General features: G+C 34.2%; 3 protein-coding genes across 7 annotated transcripts in view; 1 reads left to right on the top strand and 2 right to left on the bottom strand.

Annotated features, from left to right (window-relative positions):
• Nucleotides 1–14: 14 nt before the first annotated feature.
• LOC106178014 (centriolar and ciliogenesis-associated protein HYLS1) lies at nt 15–4565 on the bottom strand. Its single transcript, XM_013560996.2, has 10 exons — nt 4433–4565; nt 4206–4320; nt 3802–3891; nt 3212–3306; nt 2749–2969; nt 2364–2416; nt 2045–2166; nt 1476–1515; nt 1000–1178; nt 15–660 (listed from the first exon to the last, which is right to left on the bottom strand). Exons 2-10 carry the CDS (start codon nt 4315–4317, stop codon nt 538–540), a joined length of 1035 nt encoding a protein of 344 aa, XP_013416450.2. The 5' UTR covers nt 4318–4320; nt 4433–4565; the 3' UTR covers nt 15–537.
• Nucleotides 4528–11618, top strand: LOC106178013 (solute carrier family 35 member F5). Of its 3 annotated transcripts, none has more exons than XM_013560995.3 (13): nt 4528–4597; nt 5754–5890; nt 6252–6383; nt 6737–6781; nt 7225–7288; nt 7696–7746; nt 8307–8443; nt 8747–8916; nt 9193–9359; nt 9531–9690; nt 10010–10097; nt 10303–10460; nt 10764–11618. In XM_013560995.3, exons 2-13 carry the CDS (start codon nt 5786–5788, stop codon nt 10825–10827), a joined length of 1341 nt encoding a protein of 446 aa, XP_013416449.2. In that variant the 5' UTR covers nt 4528–4597; nt 5754–5785; the 3' UTR covers nt 10828–11618. The 3 variants fall into 3 exon arrangements, with proteins under 3 accessions (XP_013416449.2, XP_013416447.2, XP_086859271.1); XM_013560993.3 differs by having other exon boundaries at nt 4530–4597; nt 5751–5890; XM_087003145.1 differs by lacking the exon at nt 4528–4597 and adding an exon at nt 4676–4691 and having other exon boundaries at nt 5751–5890.
• Nucleotides 11619–14101: 2483 nt separating this feature from the next.
• Nucleotides 14102–16788, bottom strand: part of LOC106178012 (mitogen-activated protein kinase kinase kinase 3) — a 32375-nt gene continuing 29688 nt past the window's right edge. For all 3 annotated transcript variants that reach the window (XM_013560989.3, XM_013560991.3, XM_013560992.3), the window contains 3 exons: nt 16456–16585; nt 15076–15250; nt 14102–14819 (listed from right to left, as the gene is read on the bottom strand). In XM_013560989.3, the coding sequence (XP_013416443.1) occupies nt 14585–14819; nt 15076–15250; nt 16456–16585 (540 nt within the window). In that variant the 3' untranslated portion in view covers nt 14102–14584. The remainder of the gene's footprint in view (nt 14820–15075; nt 15251–16455; nt 16586–16788) is intronic.

Below are 16788 nucleotides of genomic sequence, written 5' to 3'. Positions count from 1 at the left end.
TGTTTACAATGAAGTGTTTTTGTACAAATTTATTTCTTAAAAAAATATAATTTGATATTGGATGTTATATACATATTTACAAATTTATCCATAAAAATATTCTTTGCAACCGTGTCATTTACACACAGAATGAACAAGTTAAGAAATCACTACCTGGACATTTTGCAAATTTTAGAAAAGGAAATTCGGTCACTTTTATTTCCTCTACAGGAGTCGACAGAATAAGAAAGTAAATAGCGATGATAGCTTAAACATAACTGACACCATATGTGAAATTTACACTTTTTTGTAAAGGGCATTGTAAATCCATTGAAAAATAACTAAAAATTGGACCAGAGATCCTATGCCAGTATACTAAAAGTCATCTTTGGAGACTGGGAAAAAAGCCATTTCAAAACCTGTCATTTAAGGCCATGGACAGGACATGCTTATTATTTAAATTTTATAGAAATCCTTTTCTCAGATATTCCATGATCATATCTTCCATAATTTTTCTATACCATCTTAATGGGATAATATGACTTGAAGTCCAGAGTATCAATATCCTGTTGAAGGCATCACTCCCTGGGCCATGTCTGTCCTGATTTGCCATCGCAGAGCTTTGCGCCTTTTGTCTGTTGGTACTTTGTAGGTATTTGGGACAAACACTCTTTGAGGTTTCTAAAATAAAGAAACTCAAAATATGCACCAAATTGTCAAAAACACAGCATTGTTACTGATTGGTATTACAACTTCTATTACATCAATACGCACTTGTGTACACTCCTACATGTACAATTGTATAATGAGTATTCACTAAAATTATACTTTAAAGAATTTTCATCAAATTAATTTACAAATGACTGATCTCATTAGGCACATATCACAAACAAATACTGACATGCCATCTGTTCTTGTTACTATGGCTGTTGTCATAATTGCAAAAACAAACTTTCAATTTCTAATATAACACTAATGTCAGAATGATATCATCATTCTCAAAGATTAGACAAGCTTTACCTTGACCACCTCATCGTGATACAGCATCTGTTCCCTAACATCCCACCTAAGGCCTTTGTGTTTCTTTTCCCCTGGCGCTTTCTGCTGCTGCCAGGCCTGTTTGAACTGGTGGTACCGCTTTACTGGGTCGCACTTACGCAGGTCTTTTGTATGAGGGTTAGCCTCCGAGGGCCAAATGACTAGGAAAATCAAGATATCTTTTCAATAAATTTAATGTGAGAAGTTGCATCCATCTAAAAGTGTAGGAAATACACCTTTCTCATATCATACTTAAAAGCAAAGGGTGCAATTGTTGGATCATGAACAGATTTTGATCAAACTTTAATTTCCCTTTATGCAAAAGTACACTTTCCCTGTTCTGTAATACAAGACACTGCAATATCCAAATATTTTCAACATGGGATATGTAAATCAAATGATGGCCACCAATCGAAATTTTATTATGAAAGAATAAAATAGCAAAACAATAACCATACCTGACTTTTGATAAGGATCGTCGTTTGACATCCGGGAATACTGGAATATGTAAAATAGATTTTTTCAATGCTTCGGCACATGGTAGCATTTCTAAATACATATGCAAAAACAATTTCACAAGTATTCTCTTCTGAAAACATTTTCCAATACAAAAAGGTGTCAGAAGCCAGAGTTTTTACTCTTTTATTGACAAATTATCTTAGAAAATGTGCAATAGTGATTGATCCACACAAGAAAGAGTTTTGGCAGTTGAGGAGATTGGGTCACCTTGGCTGTCAAAACTAGGTCAAACATAAAATATGTTAGCAGGCCATCATTTACCAAAAATTTCGAAATCTATACTGTTCTAAGAACCTATGCTCAGCTACATATATCCACAATGAAACTTACTCTAAATGCAAGCAACAGAAAATGTACTTGTCTTCAGCTTACTACCCTTACAGTAGAGAGCCTTTGGCAGATTCAGGGAATATACATCGGATTTACACAATTTAAAATATGAATTAATTTTTAAGTGACTAAAATTTTCAAGTTTTTACCGTATGTACATATCACAGTTTAAGCTTACCAAGTCTCTGGAAGAATAAGGCCTGCGAGGGTATCTCCTGTGTGCAGTAAAATCCTCTGAGGCAGTGTCTGGGTCTGACAGTGGGAGTTGACTTAACCTCTCCTCCAATACTGATAAATCACCTAAGGAATAACACCCGATTTCAAAATATATTAGGACATCGCCTGGGTAAGTTATAATGGTGGTAATTCAAATATTAATGGGTACAGTAATTTTGCAAGCACTTGACCATTTGACCAGGAGATCAGTTACCAGTAGATAAGTTCACTGGAATGGATGTCTGTTCAACCTTTCAACTTCTTGGATTTCAGCACCCTACCTGCTTCACTTTCAGTGTAGGACTCGTCAATAACTGAATGACCATCTTGTTTCCTGAAAATAATACCGAAAGTGAGAAAACATGCTGACTAAGCACTAACCAACTATCCACAATTTTCTGCCTGTTTATACAACTGATACTTTTCCTTTGGTTTACTTCAACATTAACTGTCCGAGGTCCACCCTACTGTGCACAATTTGATCTTTGATGAAAAACTTATGTTATGCCCCAAGAAAAAAAAATCATATTTAAATATTGAAACCAATAAACTTGCTTACCAGGTCCAAAGAAATCTAAAAACATAGTTGATCTGGAAATCATATATATTTATATATTATTGTGAACAATTCACATTATTTCTTTTCTTCTGGATGCCAATACATACCTCAATACCTTTCTCTTTATCATTTTCCTTGAATCACTTGTAGTATCTGAAATAAAACTGTCCTCAGGATGCCCCTCGTACACCTGGTCCCCCATGCTGCCTACCACACCATGGGGGTATCTAGAGTGGTATTCAACAGAGCCTATGTCCTTTGAGCTCTTTCTACCATATGGAACATGGGTTGTATACTGGTTTTCTTTGCCATACCTGGCATGGCTGCCCTATAATAAAATAAAAGGTACAAATGTTATTATAGCTAGTAAACAGAACCAGTCGTAGCAGGTAAAATTTGAAGCTGATTGAAATTAATTGTTACGCCTATTCAGTTATTATATAAAACCATCTTCACCATTTTACTTTTTAGTTCTTCATACGACTCACATGGATCACTCTTGACAAAAGATGATTCCTAATGAAGAGATGCAGCCAGAGCAACATCAAATGTATTTATAAAGCTACTTACTGCCAAAGGAACGCTGTGTTCAGAATGTGCTTCTTCTAACTTGGCAGCATCATTAACCGCCTCAAGTGGCCCTCTCCGATACAAAGTCTGGTCATCTGGAGGGAAAATATATTTATCTAAGAAATATACCATCAACTACAGACCAACTTTTCTGATAAATTTAGAAATCAAGGATTTGACTGGCTTAAACATTACCAAATGCAGAATTTAGTCAAAGCTAGTAATAGGAAACAGAAGAGGATTGCTAAAAGTGGAAAACGTGAATCTCTAGCATCCTTCAAGACATGCTTCATTTTCTCCTCGATTGGTAGAAGGATCTAAAACTGCATGAAATGACTTAAGAATACCACACCAGTCTACCATTATATAAATTTTAAAAATCTAAATGAGTTAAGTATGAACATTTAATAAAACTGTCATACTGGTATTTATGCTATTCAGTAATATTTTTTGCATTATGGTATTCTACAAGTTGGGTATTCTTGAGTTATTTCACATGGTTTTGATTCATTAACCCATCAAGGAGACAGCTGAGAATGACAGAATAACTAAAATGCATGTAAACTTTTGCCACAAATAACAGTATCTACCTGGGTAAGAATTGGTCAATTGGGATCCAGAGCTGGCAGATGACTCTCTGCTACTTTTCACTTTTTCACGTTGAACCAGTTCTTCCAAGTCTGAAATGACAATGCCACAAATGACATTTTACAAAACAATATTGTAACAGTCTCAATTAGGAAGACCATTTATTAAGTGCTGCTATGTATACTAGTATTTGATCAATTGCCTCCATCAGTGCTGGACAGTCAGTGGTGGATTTAAAGAGGTGTCAGGGGGATATAAAATCCTACCATTCTGTCTAATTTTCACTTTTTGCTTGTGAGTACAAAGTGGAATGAAGAAATTGGTCCCATGAATATCTCAAGTTTTTGACAAGCAAAGTAAGCTGGTGAAATTTATTACACTTCAATGCCCTGAAATATACAGTTACCTCTTCTAAATTCCTCCAGTCGGTATTGTGGTACATTGTGATAACCCAAAGCTTCCAACTGCTCGCGTATCTCTTGGTCACTAAAAGTCAAGTTCCCAAATTCACTGTCCATGACCTGGAGCATCAATTATGTCAATATGAATATATAAAAGTACATATAAATTCTGTCCTACTTGCTCTGCTCTAACGCAAGGCTCTTTAAAACTTGGTATCCAAATCACCCTTACCTGGTTGTAATTATGTATGGAAGCAGGGTCATAAGAAAATATTTGAAATTGAATACCAGCCGCTGATGCGATCACGTTTCGGAGCGTGATTTTGCGAGATGTCAACAAACATGGCGAAGAGGGGAAGTAACACCGTCAAACCGACCTGAGTGAATTTAGCATCAGGTAATAGCAGATTGCATTTGATACGTTAGTTATCCAGTTCTGCATCTTAATACGGTAGGGTTAGATTGCGATTTAGCTTGTTTTTCGTCTTCAGGTACCCTCTATTTTCATAACTATCAAAGCAAAAATATGTGTCACAGCTCGATTATGCCACTTCAGCCACATTCAGGATCATTCAGAGCATTATCAGCTGTGAACTGCATTACGAAAACTGATAAGTCGCTTAATGTCCTTCACCAATTCTGGAAAAATACAAGTGTATAGATAAATTTATATACAGACAGGCAGGCAGAGAGAGACCACTTTACAATTATTGTGGTTGACAGACAGTTTTAAGTATATCTTCAAATCAAATTATATTTTTTGTGTGTATGTTTAACACGCATTGAAAGTCCGAGTTTTCTGCCCTTATCACAATTCAAACAAAGTGATCTTAATTCATGCATTCCTGTTTATATTATTATTATTATAATCAGTGCTATACTAGTGTATTTGCCAAATATGTGTCCATAGATGATAGATGCCAATATCTAAACTTCCAAGTTTTTTCCTACACTTCATTTCCACTTTCTCTGAACCTCAGCAAAATATTTAACAGTGTAAACAGACAATTATAAAGCAATTTTTGAATCTCAGACATTTTCAAGCAGACCTTAGATAGGATTCTGGCTTGACCTGGCGAGAATTGTGGTTGACCCTGGAAAGGGGAAAATTTGATTAAAAAAAAAAGAGATTTAAAAGTGAAGCATAGATAGAATGAAACTGTAACTTTTGGTTAGGACCTAAAGGTTCATTCTCATTGAAACTATCTGTATACATAAATTGATCTAACTCCTTGGGTACTCTGGATGAATTCAATCAGTTTAACAGATTAACACGCCTCTTCCTGGTATTGAGTTAGAGTATAATACAGAATAGTTGACAGTGGTGGGTTGTATAGTGTTATTCAGCTTTCATACAACCCAACATTGGTTTTGAAATGTTACTAATTATAATTTCAATTTAACCCATATATTGTTACAAATGATGTTTATACTGTTGGTCAGACAAATTTCATATGCATAAATGCACTTTGACAGACAAGCACACTCCAATTTTTTCCTAAATCATGTATGTCCAATAATAATACAAAGAATTATTATTTTTTTTACAGCAGCGAATGGAAACTGCTTCAACTAGTAAAGAATTATGTTAAGCCTTGTCAGCCTCACCAAATCACAGCGCCTGTTTTTTGGTACAATTATCTTACTTCTGGTTGATATCATTTGGGTTGCATCCTCAGAGCTCACTGAGGTAAGTATTGGGTTTCTGAAAAGAAACTGAGTCATAGCACTGAAAAGAAATTTGACTCCTGACACCTCTTTTGTCAATAAAACTTCTTTATTTCTCTAAATCCAAGGAAAAGGGCAAACTTATTATCACTATTTGTGAATTGGTAGGGATAGAAATAACGAACTTTTCCTTTAGAAGAGTTGTTACCAAGTGGAAAAGATCTTAAGAAGGTTTTAGTATTAAAATCCAAGATGGAACTTAATTATTTATATCATAATATGTTTGTTCAATCATGAAAACCTTATAAAGAATTATTTAGACAATGTAAAATGTGCTTAGCATATTTGTTTGGTTTGATATCTGTCTTTCTTTTCTGTTTCAGTATCTGTTTAGAAATGAACACTACAGAAAGCCATTTTTCAGTACCTATGTGAAGAATTCCATGTTTATGCTCTACTTGTCTGGTTTTATCTTTTGGAAACCATGGCGACAGCAGTGTAGAAGGAGTAATGGGGTAGGGTTAGGATGAATGGGTATTTGTAGATCTGAAGCTAACGTCTTTTTTCCCTAAAACAGGATAATGAATAATATTGAGCTTACAGCACATATAGGTTTGGATGTAAACATTTGGATTTCAAGTTGCCGTTTTGCACAATATTTTTTGTGCATTAATGTCAAAGTGAGAGTTTGGTTTAAGATGTGAAAAAGCTATCTTCAATCTTAGCAAGTGCAGCCTAAGTCACAGTTTTAATCCACATGATCTGCTACATATTTTCTTATATTGATAAAACCAAATTTGTTTTAATTAGCGGAAAAAATTGCCTTATTGTGGTGCCACTACTGATATCTTATACATTCTTATTTCAGATATCCAGTATAGTAACTGAAGACACCACAGAACAAGACCAGTTGGTAAAGCACATTTGAATTACTACTTAGTCATAAGATACAAAAATTAGTGATTATTGATATTAACACATAAAACAAATGGGATAGCCTGTAGCCTGTTAAAAAAAATCCTTTTTGCACCTTATTACTACATTGGTTTTGATGAAAAAAAATAGCAATTCCTGGTGCCCCTATTTGATATTATTCATCAGCAATTCATTAGTGTCATAGGCATACCAAGCACTTAACTTAAGTGGGTTTATCTCTCTTGCCAGCATGCTACATTGTGTTAAAACTCAATGGCAGGTAATGGCATATTACCTTCAGAGCAACAGTTCATATAGATACCAGTCCCATTGGCGATAAATTATGAAATTATGAAATGGGCTAAATGAAAGATAAATAAGAAAAGTTTCTAAGAATTCTTACATTTAATGTCAGCTTTTGTGCTCAACTTTAATTTTCAGAGTGAACCCAAATATGTACCCATTAATGACAGGCATAGTGGAACTGAATCAGATGATGGCTCAAGTAAGTAGAGCAAGGCTGAGTGTAGACTCACAGCATATGAAGCTGCTACTAACTTGGATGAAGATTGTATTATGAATATTATAATTAATTTATACAAAAGCTGAAAGTCAACCTTTTGCACATATTTTTAAGAGTTTTAGGCTGATTTTTGTCTAATCTGCAAACAATGCTTAACGGCCATAAGAAAAGGTAGTGTTTGTCTCCTTTTAATACATAAATCATTTCTCAATTGATAAAGTTATTGTATAAAAGCGTAGAAATCTATGTGCTTTTCATTTGACCCACCACCAGCCAGTGTTCGCACTGCACTGAAACTTATTACATCTAAAGATCTGTCGATTCACATTAGCACATAAAGTCATCCCTGCTGATATGTTTGTATAAGCTGTGCTATCTTGTTTTTTTAGTTTCAAGGTCTGTCAGATTTAGCAGCATATCAGAAGTTAGACAGTTGCCAGGTAAGAGGGTAACATAAGGCGAGTTTGACCCCTTTATGAAATTATAGAAGAGATTTCCTTTGAATTTTTTTGTGCATTCTTTGGATTCCTGCATTTTTGTGTAGAATCCATTAATAGCAATAAAACAGGCACTGTGATTTTTTGAGGCTGACCAGGCTTAACATAATTTCCAGACAATATACAGACATAATGAATAAAAGAATGAAAAAGCCATTCTTTCTTAAAATTAGATCACTCCTAAGTAAAAAAATCAGGCTGCTCTATAGTTCTATCCTATGCAGCAAAAGCGCCACAAATGCTTCATAGGAATGTAATTTTTGTGCTCATAAAATTATGCATCTGAAAAGTTGATAAATTTTGCCCATTGAAAAGATCATTTGGTTAGGAGCATTCAGAACAGCAAACTGGCAACCCACCTAAAAGCTTGTCGCTTTATCTCGATTAGACATGGAATTGATTCCCCGCAGGGAGTATGCAGCAAGCATTCAAGTCGATCTTTAAGTCCGCTGTTCTGAGTGTGCTTATTATTGTAATCAACATACTCATCATATTCCTCACAGACCATCATGCAGAGGATGCAGTACTGGCCAGGCTGTCCTATGCTGCATCCATACGTGCTGAAGAGGCCAGGCAGAGAGCACTGAACAGACTCACCATTAGACAGGTTGTCAAACTCAGCCTGATTTTCTGTATTGTGGTAGGTAACATTCACATTCTGGTGTTTTATATATATATGCACTTGTGCTGGTATATTAAATGTTTGTGTTTGGTTAAAGCCTTTAAAGGGATTCATGTTTTTTTTTTTTTTTTTGGTCTAAAACGGCATAGCTGAAGAAGACCACTAACTGTTGGTTGGTTATGTAACAAATTAAGAATAGATATCACTTCTGATGATGATTCTAGTATACAATACAGCAAACTATGTCAAGTCATGAGTCGTACAATTTCAGGTTTGTAGAAATACATGTAGAAAATAAGTGATTATTCTTTTGACTTGCAGTGGTTTTTTGGCAACCTGGCATACCAAGAAGCTCTTAGTGACACCCAGGCAGGCATAGTGAATGTGCTGTCTTCCACGTCATGTCTCTTCACTCTGGTTCTGGCAGCCATATTCCCTAGTTCTAGTATTGATAGATTTTCACTATCAAAATTAACAGCAGTATTATTGAGGTACAGTAAATTTATATAATTTACATGCTGTGTAAAGGATTTATGATACCCAAAATAAAAGAAAAGATTTTTTAGAAAGAAAAAATTTAAACTTACAAATACTAAAAATATAATTTGGAATGCCAGTTGTGAAAAAAAAATTGCTTACACAGTTATCCAAGTTGATTTTTAAAAGCAGTTTTCATACTAGAAATGGAAATTTAAATTGTCAATAAATTTCTTTTCCTGCATAAATCCCTATCAGTATATCCCTTTAATACCAATATTTAATTTCAGTATTGGAGGGGTTCTTCTGGTGTGTTGGGAAGATAAATCCATGGAAGGCACAATTCCCCTAGGAGCACTGTGGGCTTTGTGTGGTGCCATATTATATGCTGTGTACACTGTGATGCTCAAAAGAAAAGTAGAAAATGAAGATAAAGTAGATCTGCCATTGTTTTTTGGTAAGTAACAGATGTACTTTGATTAACTCATTTTCTAGAACACTATTCTAGTTGGGTTTTATTTACTCGTTTTTATTTAGTTTAAAAATGTGTTTTTGAGTCGTATCAGTTGGTTAAGATAAGTCCACCCTATCTCTTTGAACATTTAGTTTACTAATGTTTTTACTTCAGGATTTGTTGGGCTATTTAACTTCATCATGTTGTGGCCTGGGTTCTTCATCCTGCACTACTCCAAGGCAGAAGTGTTCCAATGGCCCACCAAAGAGCAGTGGTTATTCCTACTAGTCAATGGACTCATTGGAACAGTACTCTCAGATCTGCTCTGGTTATGGTAAGCTCACCCTGGATGGGATAAATGATTTTTAAAAAAAGATATGGCAAACCTGAAATTTAACGTCAAAAGTTTTTTTTAAAAATGTTGCGTAAATGATAAAAAATCTGCCCAAATTTTCACAAAACCAGAACAGTTTTTATAAACAATTTCTCTTGAAATGTTAAATGTAAAAGATAATAAATTAATTTTGGGCAGTTTTATCTGACATCTACATTTTCAGTCAATCCTAACAAAACTGGTCTCATGTGACAGTGAAGGCCTGAATATTTAATAGTATAACTTGAATATTTGTATTGTTTTTGTCTTGATGTTGCAGGGGCTGTTTCTTAACCTCATCACTGCTAGCCACATTATCTCTCAGCCTTACAATTCCATTAACAGTGCTGGCAGACATAATATTTCAGGTGAGTCTATAACCCCCCTCCACACTAAATGCCTTATGCTAGTCCAAGTCAGATGCAATATTTTGAGCATTGGTTTTTGTATACAATGCTGTTGTTATTAAATCTGTTCATGTTGTAAAAAAACAAAGCTTTTTGTGAGAGAGCAGTTAGCATTTTTTTTATCCAAATTTTGGACTCTGATTTACTGTATGTAATTTCTTTTTAGGAAAAGAGCTACACCTGGAGATTCTATGTTGGGACTTTTCCAGTCTTCCTCTCATTCTTTGCTGTCACTTTATTTTCTTATTATGAGAACTGGGACCCAGTGCTTTTAGCTATTAAAAAATGCATTCATTGTATAGTAAAAGCAAGGCCACCTGTCAGGTAGGTTCAAATTCAAAAATAATAATAATAATAATAATTGATTTATAAAAATGTAAGATGTTTTTGTACAAGTTCTCAGCTGAAAATGCAATAATGTTCCATTTTCGTGCACACAATTTGATGACGCATGCATTGAAGATGGCTTCTGTCTGTACTTTAGAGTTGGTGCATCATTCAAGCTGTATAATTTATGTTGATTATATTGATTTCTGTTTGTTTGTTTATTTATGATTAATTGCCTTTGTGCTCACTTGTGTTATAATTTTCTATTTTATTTATTTAAATATTCCCTTGTGTTTGCAGGTTACGCGATTTGGATCAAGAACAAACTGAGAGTCTTATAGTAAATTCTCCTACTGGGACATAATAGTGGAAACCTCATTACAACACCATCATACTGTGTCTCTTCTAACAAATTGTTTAGTAGATGACCCCTTAAGAACAACAACAACAACAACAACAAAAAAGAATGCTATACTTCCTATTTCTCAGAAGATGATTGTGGAAATTGATGCAATATTACCCAAAAAGTTTGCAAAACCAGATGTTATAAGTATATTGTAATTTCTAGTGTGGCTTTATCTCTTCTTGACTAGTAATACTTCTAAACAAAACCAGGATATGAAAACTTGAAAAATGTTAAGTGAAGGGTGTGAGTGAGAGAGGGAGTACCACATGGGAGGAATAGCCTCAGCATTTTGAATTAATGATTTGTAGCACAATTAAGGGCTGATAGTTGATATATTGTATTCAAAAATATGGAAATTTATTTTCATTTTAAATATCATGGTGTTAAGCCTCATGGGTATAAGGTAGTGTGGAGACTGGGCAGGTATCCAGCTGTGACTATTAAGCAAATTTGGAATATGATTGGGTTTCATTGTGGGTTTAAGTTTTTCTGGAAAGAGGCAAATCAATTTTGCTTTTCATTATACAACATTCAGTGTAAGGATATTTTTTACCAGTTGTAAGAACGATTTCATTATGATCAATGGTAGATTGATGGGATATTGACGAAGTATTTTACCAGTAAGAGCAGATTTGTCTATTATTTTCTGGAGCATTAGGAATAAGTTTGTAACAAATTGTTCTCCAGTGGTGCCAAAATCATTGAAATGCATATCTTTTGAAATAAAGTATTCCATAAATCAGAAATAATGTGGCTTTTACATAATTTGGGCATAATATTCCATGAAAAAGATATGTTTACATATTAATAAATAATAAATACTACTTATTTCTACAATTGAACGATTATTTAAAGGCTACAGCTTCAATGCTTGGTTGTTGTTTGTATTAGTGCACCTCAACATACATGTACCTGATATTTATGGGAAAAATCTTGTCCACAGACTAGGAAAATGTAAATGACTCGCCTAGTTAAATATTTAAAAAATTCATTTTTTAGTTTTAATAAAATTGCCTTTATTACAGTTGGTGTCTGTACAAAAAATAACCATCCTGTATTTAAGTGACTTTTACAGTCTTTGCTAAATATTCCCTCGTGTATTACCAGCAGCAAAGGTGTGCAATAGAAATAATACCTTCATTAGAAATTAAAATGTACAAAACATGCACTTAAATATATATTATTTAGTGAAATGCTACTCTATATAAAGGGCAGGTATTTTCATTTTAACTTCTTGCAAGTAAAAATCTACAAATTTGTAAAACTGACATCAGTAAGTTAAAAAATTTTGACAACTATGTCTGGCGGAAGAAATGTCTTCAGCATACCACTAACTTTCAGTTGATATATAAATCTATATATCATATTAAACAATGACAACAGCATATTAAGAGATCAGCAGTTTTTAAACAGTCACGACTGCAAAATATTTCCATATATGAAAATAGTACATTATAAATATTACAAAGAAGATGCATATTGTTCCCAAACATCCTAGGAATATTTATCCCTTGTCATCCTAAAGTATTGCCTTTGAAGGAAGCCATCATTGGAAAACGACATCATAAATTGGATTTCTTAAGTACTATAGACAACTTCACAATGAATAATAATGTGACCAAAATTTGAAGTGCATCTACGATACATTTACTTGATCAGGTATTGCTGCTAAGGAAAAGATCCTTCGTCTTTTAAATACACTGCACTGAAAAAAGAACTGAAGCTGCCAATTATGAAGACTTGCAGTGCAATGCAAAAGATGCACCAGGTTTGGATTGTTGTACAATTTGTAACAATGACACTTCACTGGCCTTCAATTCAACTGACATTATGATATTAAGATTTATTAACTAACACTTTGGATGGAAAGCAACCATTGGTGATTTTCCCAATGACTTGAAAAATATCAATTTCAGATGGTAGAAAATTTTGATTTGAAAACAAAATCACATCATGTTTTAACCCATGTTATGCGGTATTAAATGTGGTGTACCTACTTCTTAACAATTACAGTATACACAAAGCTATACTTTTAATCAACTTTAACTTTAAATTTATCAGCTTTGCTAGTTTTGCTGCCTACTTAAGACACATGGCTGGCAAAATTGGACACAACGAACAGTTGGTAGTGACAGATGTACAGACACAGCAGTGTCCATACAAAAACCAAATATGACAAGTGCAACCTTTCTTTAAGCACAAACCCTTCCAGATGAGAAAACATTAATTGTAGGAGTGAGATTCAAGACCATAGTCTGCCCTGAAATAATTTAAAAAAAAAAAAACTGAGTAGAAATGTGGGTAGTATGTGGAGGTCATTATTAAATTCGAGCATATCTTACTATTTGTATTTTTGAAAATGTGGCCTTAAAAGTGATATCTGAAATATTATTTCAAATTTCCAAAAAGTGAGCTTGGTTTATGCCAGAAAGTGTTCTTGTGATAAACAAATAAAAGTACCAAAAAGTAGCATACAGAAATATATGCAGTTTCAAAGTTGAGTAATAACCATATTTTTTTTACATCATTTCATGCTGAATTGTCTCCTACCTAAAATTGGATGTTGTGAATTTCATTTAAAGCCACAGTAGAATTGTTTTCTACCAATGAGTATGGTGCATGTTTTATCCAGATCGTGATGAATATAATTTCAATAACATCAATCAATGCCGTTAACATGGTGAAGTAGGGAACTAGCTGCATTTCAATGGTTATATGATGTATACTTTACATACTAATAGTCTATGTATCAGAGTCCTGCTGATAGTTGTTATCATGTTGCTAAAATGACCACTTATTGTATATTTATTATGTACACAACTGCCCATTGTTGACATAGTTATGACCTTATTGCATCTTCTACAGCCATAACCATGACTGTGGCTGTTTTTTTTTTATTCCTTAGAGTCTCTGAACTCTACAAAAAATAATGTTCATTAAACCCAATGTGACATTTAAACTGAAGTCTTTAAATCAATAAACTCAAAGAAATAATTTCTTCACTACCTGAAACTTAGACTTTACAATAACTTAAATCTAAGCGGAGAGTATATGAGATTTTGGTATGTCATAACAGAAACAATAAATCTTCCTGGTGTCCTCAGCACTTTTTTTAGAACTTATCTAACTCAAACAACATCCACCAAGTATTTACTGCTAAGACTACAAGTTTCCTCAACTGGCATAAGCAGAGTTACTGTAGTTTCTGAGCAGACGTTCTAATTCTATTAACTGTCCAAAAATGTCACCACAGGCCTTTGAGCACAATATAAAAAATATGAAGATCATAGATGACCAATTCCAAATATCTATCCATTTAAGGTTATTCAATGATTTAAGTTTTAACATTTGTCATAACTTCAAATAGGTACATCAACTCCAGAGAAAACTGTACATAGTAGGACTATATACAAAAGCTCATTACAAATACCTTCTAGGACTTCAACCAATAAATTTAATGTGACTTAATTGCAGTGATAAAATATTTAATTCTCAATATAGAAAAAAAATTGAAGACTGCCATGGGCAGTCACACAAAAAGAGGCACAGCTTCAGCATCCCAATCATCCACAGCTTTAATCAGAGGAGTATCTTAGTTTTAAAGTTCCAGCTCTTTCACTGTATCTCCTCCATTTCACATAACTTATAGAACATCCACGGATCACAGACAGATGACTAGAGCTTCCCATATGAGGACCTGTCGAATCAGGAGAGGCTACGTGAACTCATTGACAAATCTGTGTTTTAGTAACTCTTCTGCATAAGGTCTGTCTTTTTGATTTTTCCTAAAACATAGTTCTAAAATGTCTCTGGCCACCAGGCTGACATGAGCAGGAAGTTCATATTGGGGTGTATCTGCAGTGGCAATTTTAAAAATAGCTGCCATCGCTTCAAACTCCGACCAAGGTGGACTTGAGGTTAACATTTCCACGACTGTGCAACCAATGCTCCTGGAAGAAGTTAAAACAATTTCAGTTTATTTATTGTATTCACTTACTTTGGAACAAAAAAAAGTAGTGAAACAGCTACATATCTCCTCCATCTTGCAAATCTCTTATTGATAACTTCACGTGTAAAAAACATCGAAACAGAAAAAATTCCTAGACAATTCCATTTTTTTCAGATACCAAATTCATCTTACAGTCCTAGTCTACTAATCTTAATCCATAGAGGAGACAAGGGTGAGGCTTAAAGTGATCAACCCACCACACATCTGCCTTCCTTCCATAGCCATCTCCATTAATGACCTCTGGGGACATCCAGTACGGGGTGCCAGTCACCGACTTCATCCCTGTCTGGGTGCAAATTGTCTGCAGACGTTTTGATGCCCCAAAGTCACCAATTTTCACATTGCCAATAGAATCTCTTAAAATGTTGGCACCTAAAGCAAAAATAAGCTATGTGTACATGATGTTTTAAAAATACTGTATTAAAAAGAAGAAAGAAAGAAACACATCACATAGTCAGATGTGAATTGATGAATACCACACAGCTGAAATAAAACAGAAACTATTCACTAATGGCTAGAGGGTTCAGGGAATTAGGCTGCCTTGAGGTTATGTACCACCAACAGCATTCAAATGACACCAGGATAATCCAAAGGTATGGTATTTTGATGTTCAGTCCCTTTCTCCTCAAAGCTTCTTGTCTCTTGGTTATTTACCAAATGTAAATCAGTGCAATTTTTCAACATCAAATGTATACATATTTGTAATGCAACCTGTATTTTATAAGAGGGAATCTCCAAGTAAATCTTTACTAACAGATTTGAAAAGTATGGCTTTATAGGAAAGTATAATTTTACTGAAATGCGTAAACAAAACAGAAACATGCAAATTATTATTATTATTATGACAAAAACTTCCTTAAACTAAAATTTACATAACCAAGGTAATTTTCTACCTTGACTTATCAATGTACCATAAAATCCCAGTAAAATTCATGTAAAGAAGACTTTTTTGGGTATTTATGGTGTCATTGAGCATATATCATGCTGTAAAATTGGTAAAGGACAAACGCTGAAGATTAAAAAAATGTAGATATTTATACTGTTTCCTGTTAAAAGTAGCAAACTTTATCCCAAATTGAAGTGCTCAACTGATAAACAACAAAAATATCCTATTGATACTGAATGAATGAGGTATCAGATAAATGAGGATTTATTTCAAAATTAGAAGGATTTCAATTGGCTGGTGATAAAATAAACACTGTCCTGGGTAGCAAAGGTGAGCAAAACATCCTTCGCATACCATCATATTTATAATGTTCAAGGTCCTTTATCAATGTGAATGTAACATGAATATTAAGAGCTGCTGTACTGATAGAGCATGCACTGTATTTTTATCATTTAGGACACTGCAGTGCACTCATCTCAGCACTTAGTGTGGAGATAATGAGACGGCAGATTTGTATCACACACGACCAACAGTGCACCTGACATGGTTAACAGACAATCCATAGCAAAACAGATGGAAAAGTTTACAGATTGATGAATGCAAGTTTATCCAAAGCATGCCACTGGTATGGGAGATTACAGATGAAAAGATGTTAAAGAAAAATGAGAGCTGTTCTACAGATGGAGTATACCTTTAATATCTCTGTGGACAATCATATGGTGGTGAAGATATGTTACTCCTTCCAGGATTTGGCGAGTGTATTTTCTGGTCACATTTTCTGTCAAGGGGCCATATAAACGAATCTGATCCTTGACTGATCCCTGCAAAAAACAAGAAAATAATGTTAAGTGCATTTTATTTTTAAAAAAATTCTTCCAAATGATGTTGCCCTTTCATAAACCATATCAGGAAGACTAACCTGTCACTGAATGCATAACTCAAATATATGGTAATTTAATTTTCTCCCCCCCCCCCTCCTCCAATCCACACCCCAAACATGTAAATTACTCGTTGAATTGTTGTA

This window comes from Lingula anatina, chromosome 2 (assembly GCF_051362555.1).
Source record: "Lingula anatina isolate TDL-2025a chromosome 2, LinAna3.0, whole genome shotgun sequence".
Classification (NCBI taxonomy): domain Eukaryota; kingdom Metazoa; phylum Brachiopoda; class Lingulata; order Lingulida; family Lingulidae; genus Lingula; species Lingula anatina.
The sequence above is the reverse complement of the archived record's forward strand: the minus strand, read 5'-3'. Positions and strand labels throughout refer to the sequence as shown.